Source organism: Platichthys flesus, chromosome 7 (genome assembly GCF_949316205.1).
Source record: "Platichthys flesus chromosome 7, fPlaFle2.1, whole genome shotgun sequence".
Taxonomy (NCBI): domain Eukaryota; kingdom Metazoa; phylum Chordata; class Actinopteri; order Pleuronectiformes; family Pleuronectidae; genus Platichthys; species Platichthys flesus.
Window position 1 is genome coordinate 7,831,922 of NC_084951.1, and position 13,872 is coordinate 7,845,793.

The 13,872-nt window shown below is 44.4% G+C and overlaps 1 protein-coding gene across 4 annotated transcripts in view; it reads right to left on the reverse strand.

The window, feature by feature from the left end:
* The window catches only part of agrn (agrin), a 242,876-nt gene that overhangs the window by 61,564 nt on the left and 167,440 nt on the right, over positions 1–13,872 (reverse strand). For all 4 annotated transcript variants that reach the window (XM_062391981.1, XM_062391980.1, XM_062391982.1 and 1 more), the window contains 3 exons: positions 10,870–11,091; positions 3,833–4,030; positions 2,994–3,194 (listed from right to left, as the gene is read on the reverse strand). In XM_062391981.1, coding sequence (XP_062247965.1) covers positions 2,994–3,194; positions 3,833–4,030; positions 10,870–11,091 — 621 coding nt within the window. The remainder of the gene's footprint in view (positions 1–2,993; positions 3,195–3,832; positions 4,031–10,869; positions 11,092–13,872) is intronic.

Genomic DNA, 13,872 nt, shown 5'->3' on the forward strand with positions numbered 1-13,872 from the left:
AGTGTGAAATTAAACAGGTGATAAATTTCCCTGTATGGCCCAACAGTGGGCACACTGTCATTTTTCATTACTGCTAAATAAAAGGCAGGAGAAAACAACTTCCACATTTATGCTCTGTGTCCCCCCCCCCCCCCCTCCCCCCCAGCAAGACTAATGAGGATGGTTTTTAAGTCGGCTCTACGTAAGAGAATTAATCACATGTTCACTCCCTCCTCTGGCTTATCTTAGATATGAAGTATGGAGGAGTGTGTGTGTGAGGGGGGGGGCGGGTTGTTCACACGGCTGATGTAGAGCTTTGCTGCTGTCTACAACAGAGCCAGAAAATACAGTCTTTGGTACTACAACAACAAATCCTCTTCATGGTATGTAGCCGAGGAGTATCCCACATACAAACACAGCCGTTTTGAGGGGAAAAACCGCAACTTGATTTTGATCGTTTAACAATCACACCAGACTTCCTATGGAGGGTGTGCTTTAGAATTTAAAAGGACTGAGGACAGAGCCGGCAGAAAATAAAAAGAACGAAACATGACTAGCGGACGCCCCTAGGGGAAAACTTATCGATTTCAGAAGATTCCATCTCCACCCCCATCTGTGAAAGCATCGGTGCCCCTTTTGTCGAGAGGCACAATTTCGAGGGAGAGGAGTGCAAAACGGAGAGAGACACAAGGGGTAGGGAGGCATGGAGCGAAAAGAAGAAGAAGACAAATAATCTATTGTGTAAGCCAGGTGGTTTGAGAAAGTGATGGAAGAAAAGGAGGACGTTCAGTGACATGTGAGAGAGGAAGAAAACAGGAAAAACTAAGCCATCAGGCACCCCAAGCAAAGCCAAGCCTCTGGGTGGGTGGAATACAGTGTCTCTGCCTGATACCACACAACACAAGACAATGAGGACAGAGTGTGTGGGTGTCTGTGTGTGTAGTGACAGTGAGTCTGCATTGCGGGGGAACAGTTTCACATTTCCTCATGCTCCAAATACAAAAAAGGTCACTTGTCTCCGTCAATGAAACAGTGCTAAATCGACCACAAGGAGCTTTGGCGGCACCATTCGGCTCACAGGCCCCGGGCCAGTAGGACAGACAATGGCGGAGAGAAAAAATGAAAAGAAAGAAGCCCCCCCGGCTAGCAATCAAAAAGGAAGTTGGTTCCTCTCATCTCTTTCTGCCGTGTTCTCCATCTACACCCTTTTCTTCTCTCCAGCCATCCCTCCCGCTGGCAGGTATAATCTGCTCCCCTTCACACCTTGTCAGAGGATGACTGCGTTTCTCGGAGAGGACCCAGCAGCCACAGGGGGAACGGCACCGCTGCCGTCTGCATGACAACCAGAGGTGGGCCGCGATGCGCTCCCGCCAGAGTCGTCCCCGAGACGGGGCCCGGGCGAGGGACTGTGATGTGCTGCCTCGCTCTGTCAGCGCTGATCGAGATGTGATTTGCACAGCGAATTAGAGCTCATGTACAGAGTTTGCGGGGGGGGGGCGGGGGTAGGTGGGGGAGCGGCGGAGCAACGGGCGTAGAAATCAGGGGACGCTCACATTAAGGGCCATCGGTCACACACGTAAAGCATAATTGGATAGAGGGGCTTGATGAAATACATAACGTCAATTTCTCAAACATGAGCTGGTATTCAATAGCTGTGGCAGCCCCTAATAAAAGCCAAGTGAAATGACTTGGCTTATCAGGACTCATGAGAAATGTCTGCAGGGACACACTCCCTGTTGTTTTAACAGAACATAGAGCTATTTCTAAACCTGCCTGTTGAGAATGGTCCTCCTTGTGATTGGTTAGTCCTCCTCAAACAGTTCTTCAATACGCTGTCACTTGTTACTGTTTGTGAGCTGGACGTTGTGTGCAGACATTTTTCAGAACAGTCGATGGTTCAGAGTGAAGTTAGGAAACTTTGGGTTCATCCTACCTGGTTTATCTGCTATGAAGATTTTATAGTCAATGTCTTTCATTAAATTAAACTGAATTTGCTTTATCACTGTTCAAGTGTGTGGTTTATATTGATGTTTGAATGATTTACTGAACTTCCTTTATTTTTGCAAATATTACATGTTGGCTATTTCGGAGGTTCCCATCTTTTCTAAATAAAAGCTCTGTGGTTCAGCTTGACAATAAGCATTACAGCTGGAAAAGGAACATTGTGCTCTTACTTTGAAGTCATACTGCAAAACAGAGAGTGATTATTGTTGAAATTATTGATTGAATATCTGTGTCTGATTTGGTGAAATAAAAATAAAAAATGTAATAAAAAAACTAATTATACACCTATTATATTTTGGAAATGGTAGGAAGATATTATTCTCACTCTCCAATATACCTTCCTAAGTACTGTGTTGGTAATATTTCACACTAAAAGCCTGCAACGAAAAGGGGAGCTTTGTGCTTTGTACGTTCGATAGTTCATTAAAAATGTGACCATTTAAAACCTTTTAATGAAACCATACAAGAAGGGTTTGAAATTTGATTTGAAAAGGAGAAAAAAAAGCAAATAAAAATGGAGGAAGTATTGAATTGCATTAACAAGAAACAGCAGCCCGAGAGAAGAGGAAGCAGCAGAGAAAACAGGGAGGCTTGTTATGAGCTTGGCTTTATGTGCTCTTGAGGTAAATAAAGAACCTGGCCGCTTTCTTGCCTCTATTTACGGCAGCTGAGGAAATGGAGTATGAGATGCACTGATACACAAACAAACAAGACAGGCAAAGCATGAAGATTATCATCTCTAAAATATACAGTTGACCTGAACTTAATCAGCCAGAAGTCATTTCTGTTCCAGTAACAGGCTTTTTCTTCTTTTTATGGCCACACAGTGACTCTCGCCTCATCTTTTGCTGTGTTAGCCTGTTGGCATCCTGCTGGCGGCATATGCAACCATTATGAAAAATCCACAGATGACTGAATACTGTATCACAGGTCAGTTGATAAAGATAATTACGCCAGCGCAATGGCCGACTGGTTAACATAATTACTCCATTTCAAAGTCCATTTCCTACCTTCATCGCAGCTGCCGGTTTTAGCCACATCAATCCTCCTCTTCTGCATGCAGGTATAAACTCCCAGTTCACACTTGTTGTTGTAGGTGTTGCCGTCGCTGCCGCACACTGGCGATAAGGCCTCGCCGAAGCACTCTGGGCACTTGCACTTATTCTGGACACACCGGGCACCCCAGGCACAAACTGTGCTGCCACATGTTTCTGTATCACACACACACACACAGCAGAGGGACGGTTCAGAGCAGGAAGGGAAAAATAAATATTCATGGAGCTAATGGATTTTATTCTCACCAGAACTAAAAATTCATCTCTGGAATAGATATTCAAATGAGATCAGGCCACTTCTTTCTTACACACACATTCCTCAGTAATTTCCCATTTGAGTTTTTGGTAATAATATGACCTGCAAGCCTGCAGCTTTATAAGTCACCTTATTTTTTTATATCAAAATTGTATTCAGAGCCTGAATAAAAAGAATGGAGTACATCTTTGTCTAAACTTAGGATTCATGCTTAAAATCCTTTATTACATCCATTAAGGAGGTTATGTTTACACCCCTGATCTTTTGTTTGTTGATTGATTTTGTTTGTTTGCTAATAATATATTGCTCAATCATTTTACTTTCTTTAACAATGTGAGAAGCGTTCTTTGACATTTTGTCTGACTTCTAAGGAGATTATCTTGATAAAAAGGAACATTTGGGCCATTGACTCCAATTTGTGTCTGCAATTTGGCGCAGCGTGATTAACTCAAGTATTTTTTATCTGATGTTGATACTAAAAAAAGAAGATACCATCTAACTATGGGACACATACCATATAACCATGTGCATTACTTACGGCACTCTCCTTGGCTGATCACCCTGAGGTCCATCTGTTCTTTGCAGGCCAAAACATTCAGCTCACACTCGCTGTTGTAGGTGGTGCCGTCGCTGCCACACACAGGCTGGTGGGAGTCCACACACTCCGACGTGCACACACACTGTCCGCTCTGGGCATCACAGATTGCCCCGAAAGAGCAGTTGGCACAAGACTCATCTAGGGTGGTGAAAAGGAAGAAGGAGAAGGCTCAGTGGCTGTGTCTTTATGTGAGCGTGTTCCAGGTGTTATTACGACTCTGGTGGCAAGTTGGCTTTAATATATATACCATTATTTTGGAAAATGTGAGGTCACTTATTATATTTCTTCTTTTGAGGCAGAACAGCAACTTGGATCAAATATATTTTGTGTCATTAATCTGAAAATGCATTGAAGCGGATTTCAAATTCAAACTGAAATGGATATTAAGTTGCAAAGGAATTAGCTTTGGCCATTCTTTGGTCAGCTTTGCTCTGTGAATCTTCACATCAAACTACATCACTATGGTCACCATGGTAGTCATAATATAGACTATTGGTCATAGAACATATAAATAGTTACACTTAGCTGTTGTGTTTTCTTTGTTGTTGCTCTTGGCAGCTGGCTCATGGGGTTTAATGCACCGCAGCAGCACAAACACAAGAAGTGTAGGGATGCAAAGTTTCCATACAGAGTGTAGAATTGGTGTAAAACTTCACTGGAGAGCAGATACAATTGATTTGAAATCCTTTAGAAAGGCACAAACCTGTCTGTTAAAAGTGTTCCACAGTTCACATGCATGTGGGAGCTAAAAACCAAGCCATGAAATTCTAAAATAAATTCCCCACAGACAGAGTTCTAGAGAGGAACGGATCTGAGGAAGAGGATAAAAAGAAAAATGCTAAAGCACGGGGACGTTCCCAGGAGCAGGGTGGGCTCCATCACAGGAGAAACCACCCAAAACTAACTTTTTTTAGACAGCTGAAACTGAATAACTGAACATACAGAGCTTCAGAGGTTCTCTGCAAAAAAAAAAGAAGAGTCTGCCAGAAGGACAAGCGTCATTGCAGCACTCCATCAATCAGCACTTTATGGGAGAGTGGTCAGAACTGAAACTACTCCTGAGAGAAAGCCACACGACAGGCTGGCTGTAGTTTGCCAAATGACACTTAAAGGACCCTGAACGCATAAAGGAAAAAGATTGTCTGGTCTGATGAGACAAGCATTGAACTTTCTGGCCTGAATACCGATTGCTGTATCTAGTGAGGCAGGTGCTGCCAGGTACTCCTCATCACCTGGCTTCTGACGTTCCTTTGGGGTGGTATGGAAGAAACCCTGCCAGGGTTATCTTTCAGGGATGCTTCTGAGCACCAGGTACCAGGAAAGTGGACAGACATGAGTGAGAAAAGTTTCACTTTCCGGTTATTTACCACTTTGAAAGGTTTTTCATATCTATTCTACGAACCACAGCGCTCCTGGTGTATCGGGCAGATGATTTCTACATTTGCTCTCCAAATACACTGCCTTGAGATAGCGAAACCCCTTGAAGAGATTTTTGGGGGATTCACTTGGAGCGTTTTAAGGAACTGCCTGCAGGTAATTGCGTAGCGGGCTCAGCCGGTGTTCACGGTGCAGGCTGAGGTCACACGAGGGCAGGAGATGAAGGAGAAAGCTGACCTGAGGCCTCGCAAAAAGAGCGACCCGGCCTGCAGTAGACACACCTCTCCCTCTGACACCAATTACTCCTCGAAGACTGCATTAGCGCAGCTCACTATCGCATTCAATTAGGGCCAGGCTAATAACCGCTGCTGATCGAGCACTAATTGAGAGAGGCGAGGCTGGCCGCTGGAACCTTCCACATTATTAATCTGTTTATTACTCTTTTAGACTCTCTCATTTCATTCATCTCTCCATCTAGTGCTGGCACCGGCTCCCTTCCTGGATTAACAGCCTTGACTGTGTACTGGTTATGGTTGTATATGACACTTAGAACATAGTACTCTGCATGTACAAGCTGTACTCTGCATGTACAAGCTGTAGACTGTATATAAGCCCAATGAGACCGTCCTATGACGTCAGACCTAAAGAAGAACAAGTCGAGTGGAGTGTACAGGATCAATGTTTCCTCTAAATCAACTTGTTTTTTTTGTTTGAGCCAATTATTTGTGGTCATTTGATTTATTAGTTACAATGGAGGGAATTTGAATTTCAGCAAATAAGTGGCAACAGTTCTTGAAGTCCCTTTCTTCTTTTAACCTGACAATGCCTCTGTGCATGAAGCCAGACATATACACATTGTCAACAAGGGGTTTTCTGTGACAGAATAAATACATATAAAAATTTAAGGGTCTTTAAAATGGGGGGGGGGGGGTCCTCTGTGGTTGCGGCAGCTATAAATCAGGAAGTGGCGATAGCGAGTGTTGTCCTTTATCAGGCACTGCGTCCTGATAGGAGCCTCGCTTCTTTATCAGCTCTTGCTCCTCGCACCTGGCTCTCCACGGTGCCTGATCCTCCGGAAAGCATGCATCGCAAACAGACAGGAATGGAGGGGAGCTTCAGTTCAAAGGCAGGGAAAGAGGGGGGAATTATCGCCATTACTGTTCATATTAAGATGTCCACTTTCTGTCATCTCATTCAAATACCTCACACGTCCGCCCGTGCAAGAGCCTCCGCCGTCTTACACAACATTAAAGGAAAAGGCTTCTCATGTCAGGTCTAATAAAAACTACTGCTTTATCCCAAAATTGAGCTGGAAGAGTAAACTAAAAGAGATTTGACCCAGGTCATCACCTTGCTCTGTTCAACTGCAGCCGAGCCGAGCTTTGAGCCAACACAGGACCACTGCTGAGTGAATATGGGATGATATCTGTGAAGTGTTCATCACAGTCCTGCCTTGAGTCTGGCAGTGTGGCGTATTAAATGTAAGCTGCTGTTGTGGGAAACCAGTTTGGTAGTGGGAGAATCTACATTTCTTAATGGTCTAAAGCTGTACTTAAATTCAGGACCTGCCGGTGGGCCCACTACACATCACGTACATGAGATGCAAACATTTGCAAAGGGATATTTGTTGGTGCCCCAGCGCCTCAGTTCATCTGTTATTGTCTTTTCCATCCATAGAAGTGTTGGGCGCTAATTAAGAAATGAATTACATGAAGCTTGGAAACGATTTTTTAATACAAACACTTAGTTTGGGTTAATTAGTTTAGATTTAGAGTTAAGGTCTAATTTACGTGTGTAAAACACAAATATTTGAAAAATGTCCACAACTGAGTGAATGATTGTACTACTACTTGTATCTGAAAAGTGATAACACAATAGGTCACTGCATCATGAAATTAAGTAATGTATGAGAGTATAACACAAAGATGGTAGTTATTTACACAACCTGTCTCATCTTTCCAATTTTCCTCTTGTGTCTAACTATCAAACCAAAATTATTTCTCTAGCTGAGGACCTGCTGAATTTAGCCAAGGTCCCCCAGTAACAAATACTGCTAACTTGTGATGCCCGCTGACAGCTCCCGTTGTTGTGTTTGATGTTACCGTTTATGGTTTTGGAAGCGAGCGTGAGGAACAGGGGCAGGGTGCTATGAAAAGTGGCCTTGAAAGTATGAAGGATTGAGTCATTGAGGAGTAAGAAAAAAAACAAAGGGCCTCCAGCTCTAGAGCGTTTTGTTGATATCCTCAGTGGGAAAACTCTGAATTGTGGCCGAGGGGGTCTGGGCTGAATATTACCTCAGGATTAAGCAGAAAGAAGTAGGCTGGTTGGTGTTTTGAAGGCTTGTGAACATGCCTGGATGATAACAACTCCCCTGTCGATGGCTGCCTGGCCAACAAACCATTAACTCTGCCCCCACTCCCTCTGCTCCTGCTCATCCTATTTACCTCCATCTACTCTCCTCCCTCCATTTATTGCTTTCCCCACCCTTTTTTCCCTCTGCCCTTCATTTTACTGCCGTCTCTGACCACTCTCACGCTGCTGGTGTGACCTATATTTCCTAGTCAACTGTGTATATCATATCTGTCACGTGTGTGTGGGGGGGGGGGGATTTGTTATTTCCCTTTACTTTTTTTCTCTGCACCTCTGCTCTCATTTGTTTGGCTAAAGCTATAAGAATGGCCCTTTTATCCGAGGCAACTGATATCCAGCTGGGGGGGTCTATTAACCGAGTGCACCTCTAGCAGCCCACCTCACAAGGTCATCTGCCACTCAAGCGCGGATGAAGGAAAAATCTCGGAATAATAAAAAATGTCACTCATATCGCTACTGGGTTGCATCTGAGTCATTTAGATAACCACTATTTTTCCGGCCCAGAGGGAAGGAAATGAAATCATAGCAGCGCCCATGAGAGACTGTGGCTAAACACACACAAACACACACGGCTTAACACACGTGACATTATATCCCACCTTCTGCTGCCCTCACCCGCGTCTCCTAAGATCATAGTTTTGAGTCATCGAGCCATAAATATTTTTTATAGTGCATTTGGTTGGAAATAACAAAACAGATCCCAGTAAACAATATTAATAATTTTCTACGGCTATAAAAACTACAGATATGAAAACATATAAAGACTGATTTTATGTGGCAGAGAGAAAACTAAAGCAATAAATCTGGACATGAATTAATGCCAATTAACAGTTAGTGTTATTATTTAGTAGTATTACTATACTGAGTATAGTATTTGGGTGTCACAGGAAATTCTATCTTTATTCAGCACTTTCTTCCATTGCTCCTGCCAACTTTTAGTTCCAATGCTTAGAAAGCCATCTGAGAGTAGAATATATTATCCTCCTCTCTCTCCCTTACTGCTCTATAAACATGTACAGTGTGTTAGTGATGGGAAGAGCCTGTGATAATTAAGTGAGATAATAGGTTGAGTCAATCAGTTGTTATGGGGCTGAATAAGGTCCACTGAAGCTGTGCAAACAGCCCAGAAATAACCCACATCATCATGGCCATCATTCCTCGGCTGGCTCCAGCCCGGCAAGCCGATGCCTCAGCATTTTTATGGCACCATTGCACGGATGCAGGCCTGTTCCTCTGGGAGCCAAGAAGCATCCATAGCGCTGGAATATAGACAGGGCCCCACACTCCGCCAGCGCGCTTTGCCTCCCGCTTTTTAAAATAAAGACTATTCATTACTTCAGAAGGACCCCGGGCCGACAGACCTGCCATCCACCTGCAGTGCGGCGCACCAAATTGATTCGAAACACGCTCGTACTCCATTTCCTGTTGGCATATATTCTCATGTGCTGGATGTCATAGGTTGAAAGGCAGAGAGGTAAAAGAGTCCATCAAGGACCTGTCCAACAACCACACTTGTCATCTACTCCTTTCAAAAAGAAACTCAATTTGCTGTTTGATTTTAGGAAACAATTTAAAATAAACATGAGCCTCAAACTGTTTGCAGGCTTAATACCAGCAGACTCAGACGAATTCAGTTGTATTGATACACGCTAACTTCTCACCTCATCCACAAATACAGCACCTCAGAGGCCAAGTCTCGTTTATTCTCATTGTCGTGGGCTTGAATATGCAGATCAAAATCTGTTGTCACACTGAGTGAATGCGGTAGCTGACATAGTCTTGTTGATAACTCCTGCACTTCTGCCCAGTGGGTGTGAACAGCGGAAGGCTTGATTGCAGACGAGGAAAGTATACTCACTCAACAATTATAGTTGACAGGAAACCTGGCCTTGAAAGATGGTATTAAACCATTCACAGTATTCAGAGCAGGTTCACCGAAATTTAAAAATCAAATGAATGGCTATGTGCTCGAAAAGCAGGTCTGAGGATATTTTTTCCACTTGAGCCTCCGCTGTCACTGTTGTAATAATGACTAGATGATACTCCGACACTGCGAGACAAAGCCAAGTGACTCATGTAGCCAATTAGAGACAAAAAAAGCTCTGTGCTCCATTATCGCTGGTAGAAAAGTGCACCTTTACTAAAAGGTAAAAACACGCAAACCCTGGCGTAAAAGGCTGAAGAAGAGGAGAGATGAAGAGTGGGGGACGAGGGATAAGTAAATTCAGACTTGAAGAAGTATTATCTATTGTTTATACTTCGCTGGGAAGCCCAAGGGGTTCACACATGAAGAACTCCACATATATTAGATGTTCCAATCTCTGTATTATAATTCTTATGGGTAATGTAGCACTACTAATTAAATTGAGCGAAATGATATTCCACAGGTTGAGATCTTTTCCTACCTGCGAGATATGACTCACGTTTCATATTCATTATGTGACTGCACTGTTAAATTGTTTTCAGACAGAATCTCCCCACTGATGGGTCCGGACGATCCCACATGAATTCAGGCACGTTCACAACAACACGGGAAAGCTCTCCAATCTCGTTGTCTTTCTAGTCTTTGTTGGTGTCTTCTACGTGTGAGGCACCTTATGACCTGATATGTTTGTTTTCTTTTGGTTTCTTATTGACCTTTGCATCCATTGCCCGTTAGAAACGTTAATAGTCTCGCTCACTGTGAATCTCCAACTGTGATCTCACCTGGGCTCCATCAGACATTTTGGCTCTGACCTACAGCCCCTGTGGAGTAAGTCGGGAGATTATCTAGAGTTCGGTGCATGTTTGAAACCATCTACGGAAGTTGTGCAAGAGTAAATGGGCAAGCGGGCTTGCTAGTGTTTGTGTGTAATGCATTAGCACGCCCAGTAGAACCTTTTTATTCTTGTACTGAACTTCTGAAGATGAACGACTGAAAATCTTTACCCGATACTGTATGTCTGTATGTGGGGGCGGTGTGGCCAAGAGGGTAGAGCGGGCGTTCTCCAACATGAAGGTTGCCAGTTCAATCCCCACTCTTCCCCATCTGCATGCCGAAGCGTCCTCGGCAAGATACTGAACCCCTAAATGGCCCCTCATAAATGTTGAGTGTACTAAAAATGTAAGTCGCTTTGGACAAAAGCGTCAGCTAAATGACATGTAATGTAATGTAATGTATGTGACTGCAGGAATAGGTCATCGTACTATATTTCTGTAGCTGTACGGTGTTTAGTAGGGCAGGTACTCACCGCAGGGTCCTTTGTGCTGGATCTGGATGATCTTCTGAAGGGCACAACCCATTGCTCTCATCTCGCAGGGGCTTCCGTAGCTGTGGCCGTTGGATCCGCACACTGGGTCGGAAATTTGCGCGCAGGCCTCGGGGCACTCACACACCGGCTCGTCGTTCTTCACCACGCATACCGCCCCGTGTTCGCACTGCTTATCCAAGCAGGGGCTTGGTTTATTGAGATCTGGAGGCCCATCACCCAAGAGATAGAGAGACAAGTTAGAGGTTTAGCTAAGAACTTGGGGGAATATCAAGTAGAGGTTGGAGAAAGGTCTGGGGCTGGAAAGGGCAAAGGGACAGGGAGGTAAGTTAATAGTATAGGTGAGCTGAGGGTTAGAACGGGTTTTGGAGGAAGGGGAGAAATGATGGAATATGCAGTACGGCCCTATTCCTGTGACTCCTCTGCTTCCTCTATAATTTCCTCCCCTGATATATCCTGACTCTTTGAGGAGTCAGTGGCACGAGGACGGCAGTTAAAAACATGGTCCTGTGGCATAATATAAATGAAACAGCCTACAAACAATGGTCGCAGAGCCTTTCTTTCTTTTTTCAGGCTAGTAAACGGCTGGATTAATTGGCGTTCCCAATGTGCCCCTTCAAAGGCTTCCATTTGCATCTCAGTGAGAACCACTGCTTCTGCCAAAGCTGGTTGAACTGACATGAAGGAGCAAGAGAAGGAAGAGCATGAGGGGGAGAGCGTGTGAGACAGAGAAAAAATAAAAAAGAGAAACAGGCGAGGAGAAGAAAGAGCCCTCTGCTTAATAATTCACAAAATGGCCAGCTCCTGCGCAGAGGCAGATATGAAATTTGAACATCACAGAGAGGTGTCGGCTTCAGTCTCTCCCTCTCACCACTGGCGCCAGCATGACTTCATTAAAACCAAGACTTGATTTTGCCCCTATGATCCTCGGCAGCGGCAGGGCTGATATAACCTGACTTGATCAGGAGCGAGGGGAAACCAGTAAAAAAAAAAAAAAAAAACACATGTGTGAACAAAGCTTTGATCGCACCCTTCCACCCCGACACAATCAATTTGTTAAAGCTTTATGTCTCTGTGAAAAAATTGCGTGGCATTGTGTAGACGAAGACAGGGTGCTTCTGTGAGTCTGTCAGTTTGGAGGACTCGACTTGAGATTGAGAAAATGGAAGGCCTTAAGAGAGGATGGCGTACACTCTGGTATCAAGAGTGAGTGAGAGGCGACGGCTGGGCTCTGTGATGATTTTACACTTGGAAGACTTGGTGCATGAGGCACGGATCACTCAGCCAAATGCGGTGTGTCTGCAGATTAGTGGAAAAAGCCGACGGAGGCAACGAATATTTCTTTTCTGTTGAGAAGCGCTTGGGGGAAATTGAGAGAGGTGCGATTTACAACCAAACTCAAACCAAACGTCCTCCTCCTCTGGAGTCGACGCTACACCTCTTGAGGGGTGGGTGCTGTCATGGAAACTGGCCCTTGTAACGACACCACCCATGGCTCCGTCATTATCGTGACCATTATGGAATTAGATGGCATCGCAGGGGGCCAAGTTGCCGTGCATGGAGCGCCCATGATTCATTTATTAGCTCAAAAGCGTTTGGTGGTGACTCAACACAAAGCAGTGTTGCTGTGGGTTAATTATCTGCTGATAACACCGACGGAGGAGAGTAGCTTGTTTCACTATTTTTTCACCATTTTACCACAGTTGATATGGTTCCTTGGGGTCTTAATGAAATGTCTGTAACATATTTTGGTCAAAATACCACAAGGATCATTTAAAACAGCACCTTTTACCCTGTCTAAAACAGCCCTCCTCAGATTGACCTGTTTTGAGTGCTGTTCCCCAGAGCCGGTGAGATGATGGGGGGTGTGTGGTCCAAGGCCATGTAAGGAGACTCCCTACATGGGCATTGTTGGCAAATTACGTATTTTTCGGCCGTAATCCCATTCGACGAACTCTAGCGTATCGTTTCTGATATAGAGGAAGCACAACAGATCGCGGGAGTTTTTTTTTTCTGGAGTTTTTGGGACGGTAGACATGCCACGATACCCAAATTAACGTGTAGAAGCACTACAAAAGTGGAATTTTCATAATATTTTACCTTTAAGTGATGCAGGGCGGATGTAACGTACGGATCAATGTCACCTGAACACGCTCAGACAAACACTGACCAATGTAGATATTGAAATACTTAAATCAGGTGATTGTACAGGCTCTCCACTACAGTCCTGGTGTTTCCAACTTAGTTATGGCTGCAATGTACGTAACGAATTTGTCCGGATCTCGAGCAAGGACACAGACTCTCCTGTTTGGAAAAGGGAATGTCTCAGATTAGAAGGTGGAACGCAGCTATTGATTTCTGTGTTGCGATGCCAAGCTGCCGTTTCAGAGGAGCTTGGAGGTGCCGCATAAATACGTAAGCTGTACGGTGCTGCTTAATTTGGTACGGCTTCCAAAACAATTGATTCCTCCAGATCTCCTTTCAACACCTCGTTTGTGCGCCTGTGTGTGTGTGTGTGTGTGTGTGTGTGCGTGTCTAACACTTGTAAGCTTGTGATCTGAGCTTAACTGTACAACCTTGGCCTCCATAAAAGTTCACCAGCCCACTTCCCAAGGACAGGCTCCTAAAAACACAGCTGCAGTCTCCGATAGCGCCTTTGTCTCCCATGCTCTTTGTTTCACACACATAAAAAAGATGAAAGAGTTCCCCTCCAAAACTTATTTTTTTATCATCCTTCCTCTGGGGGGCAACATTTTCGCCCGATTTATTAACTGGAGAGGGGGGTGCTGGCGAAAAAGAAGGAGACAAAATTCTCTAAGTGTAAAAATCTTATGACACAGTTGAAAACCAAAGCTGTCTTTTTACTTTCTCTTAGATGCTGGCGGAGGCTTTGAAATGGCAGCCTGTCACAACTAAGGCTTGTGGGATGGCTTTCATGGGCCCGTTCCAGCTCTCTCTCTCTCTCTCTCTCTCTCCCTGGTCTGC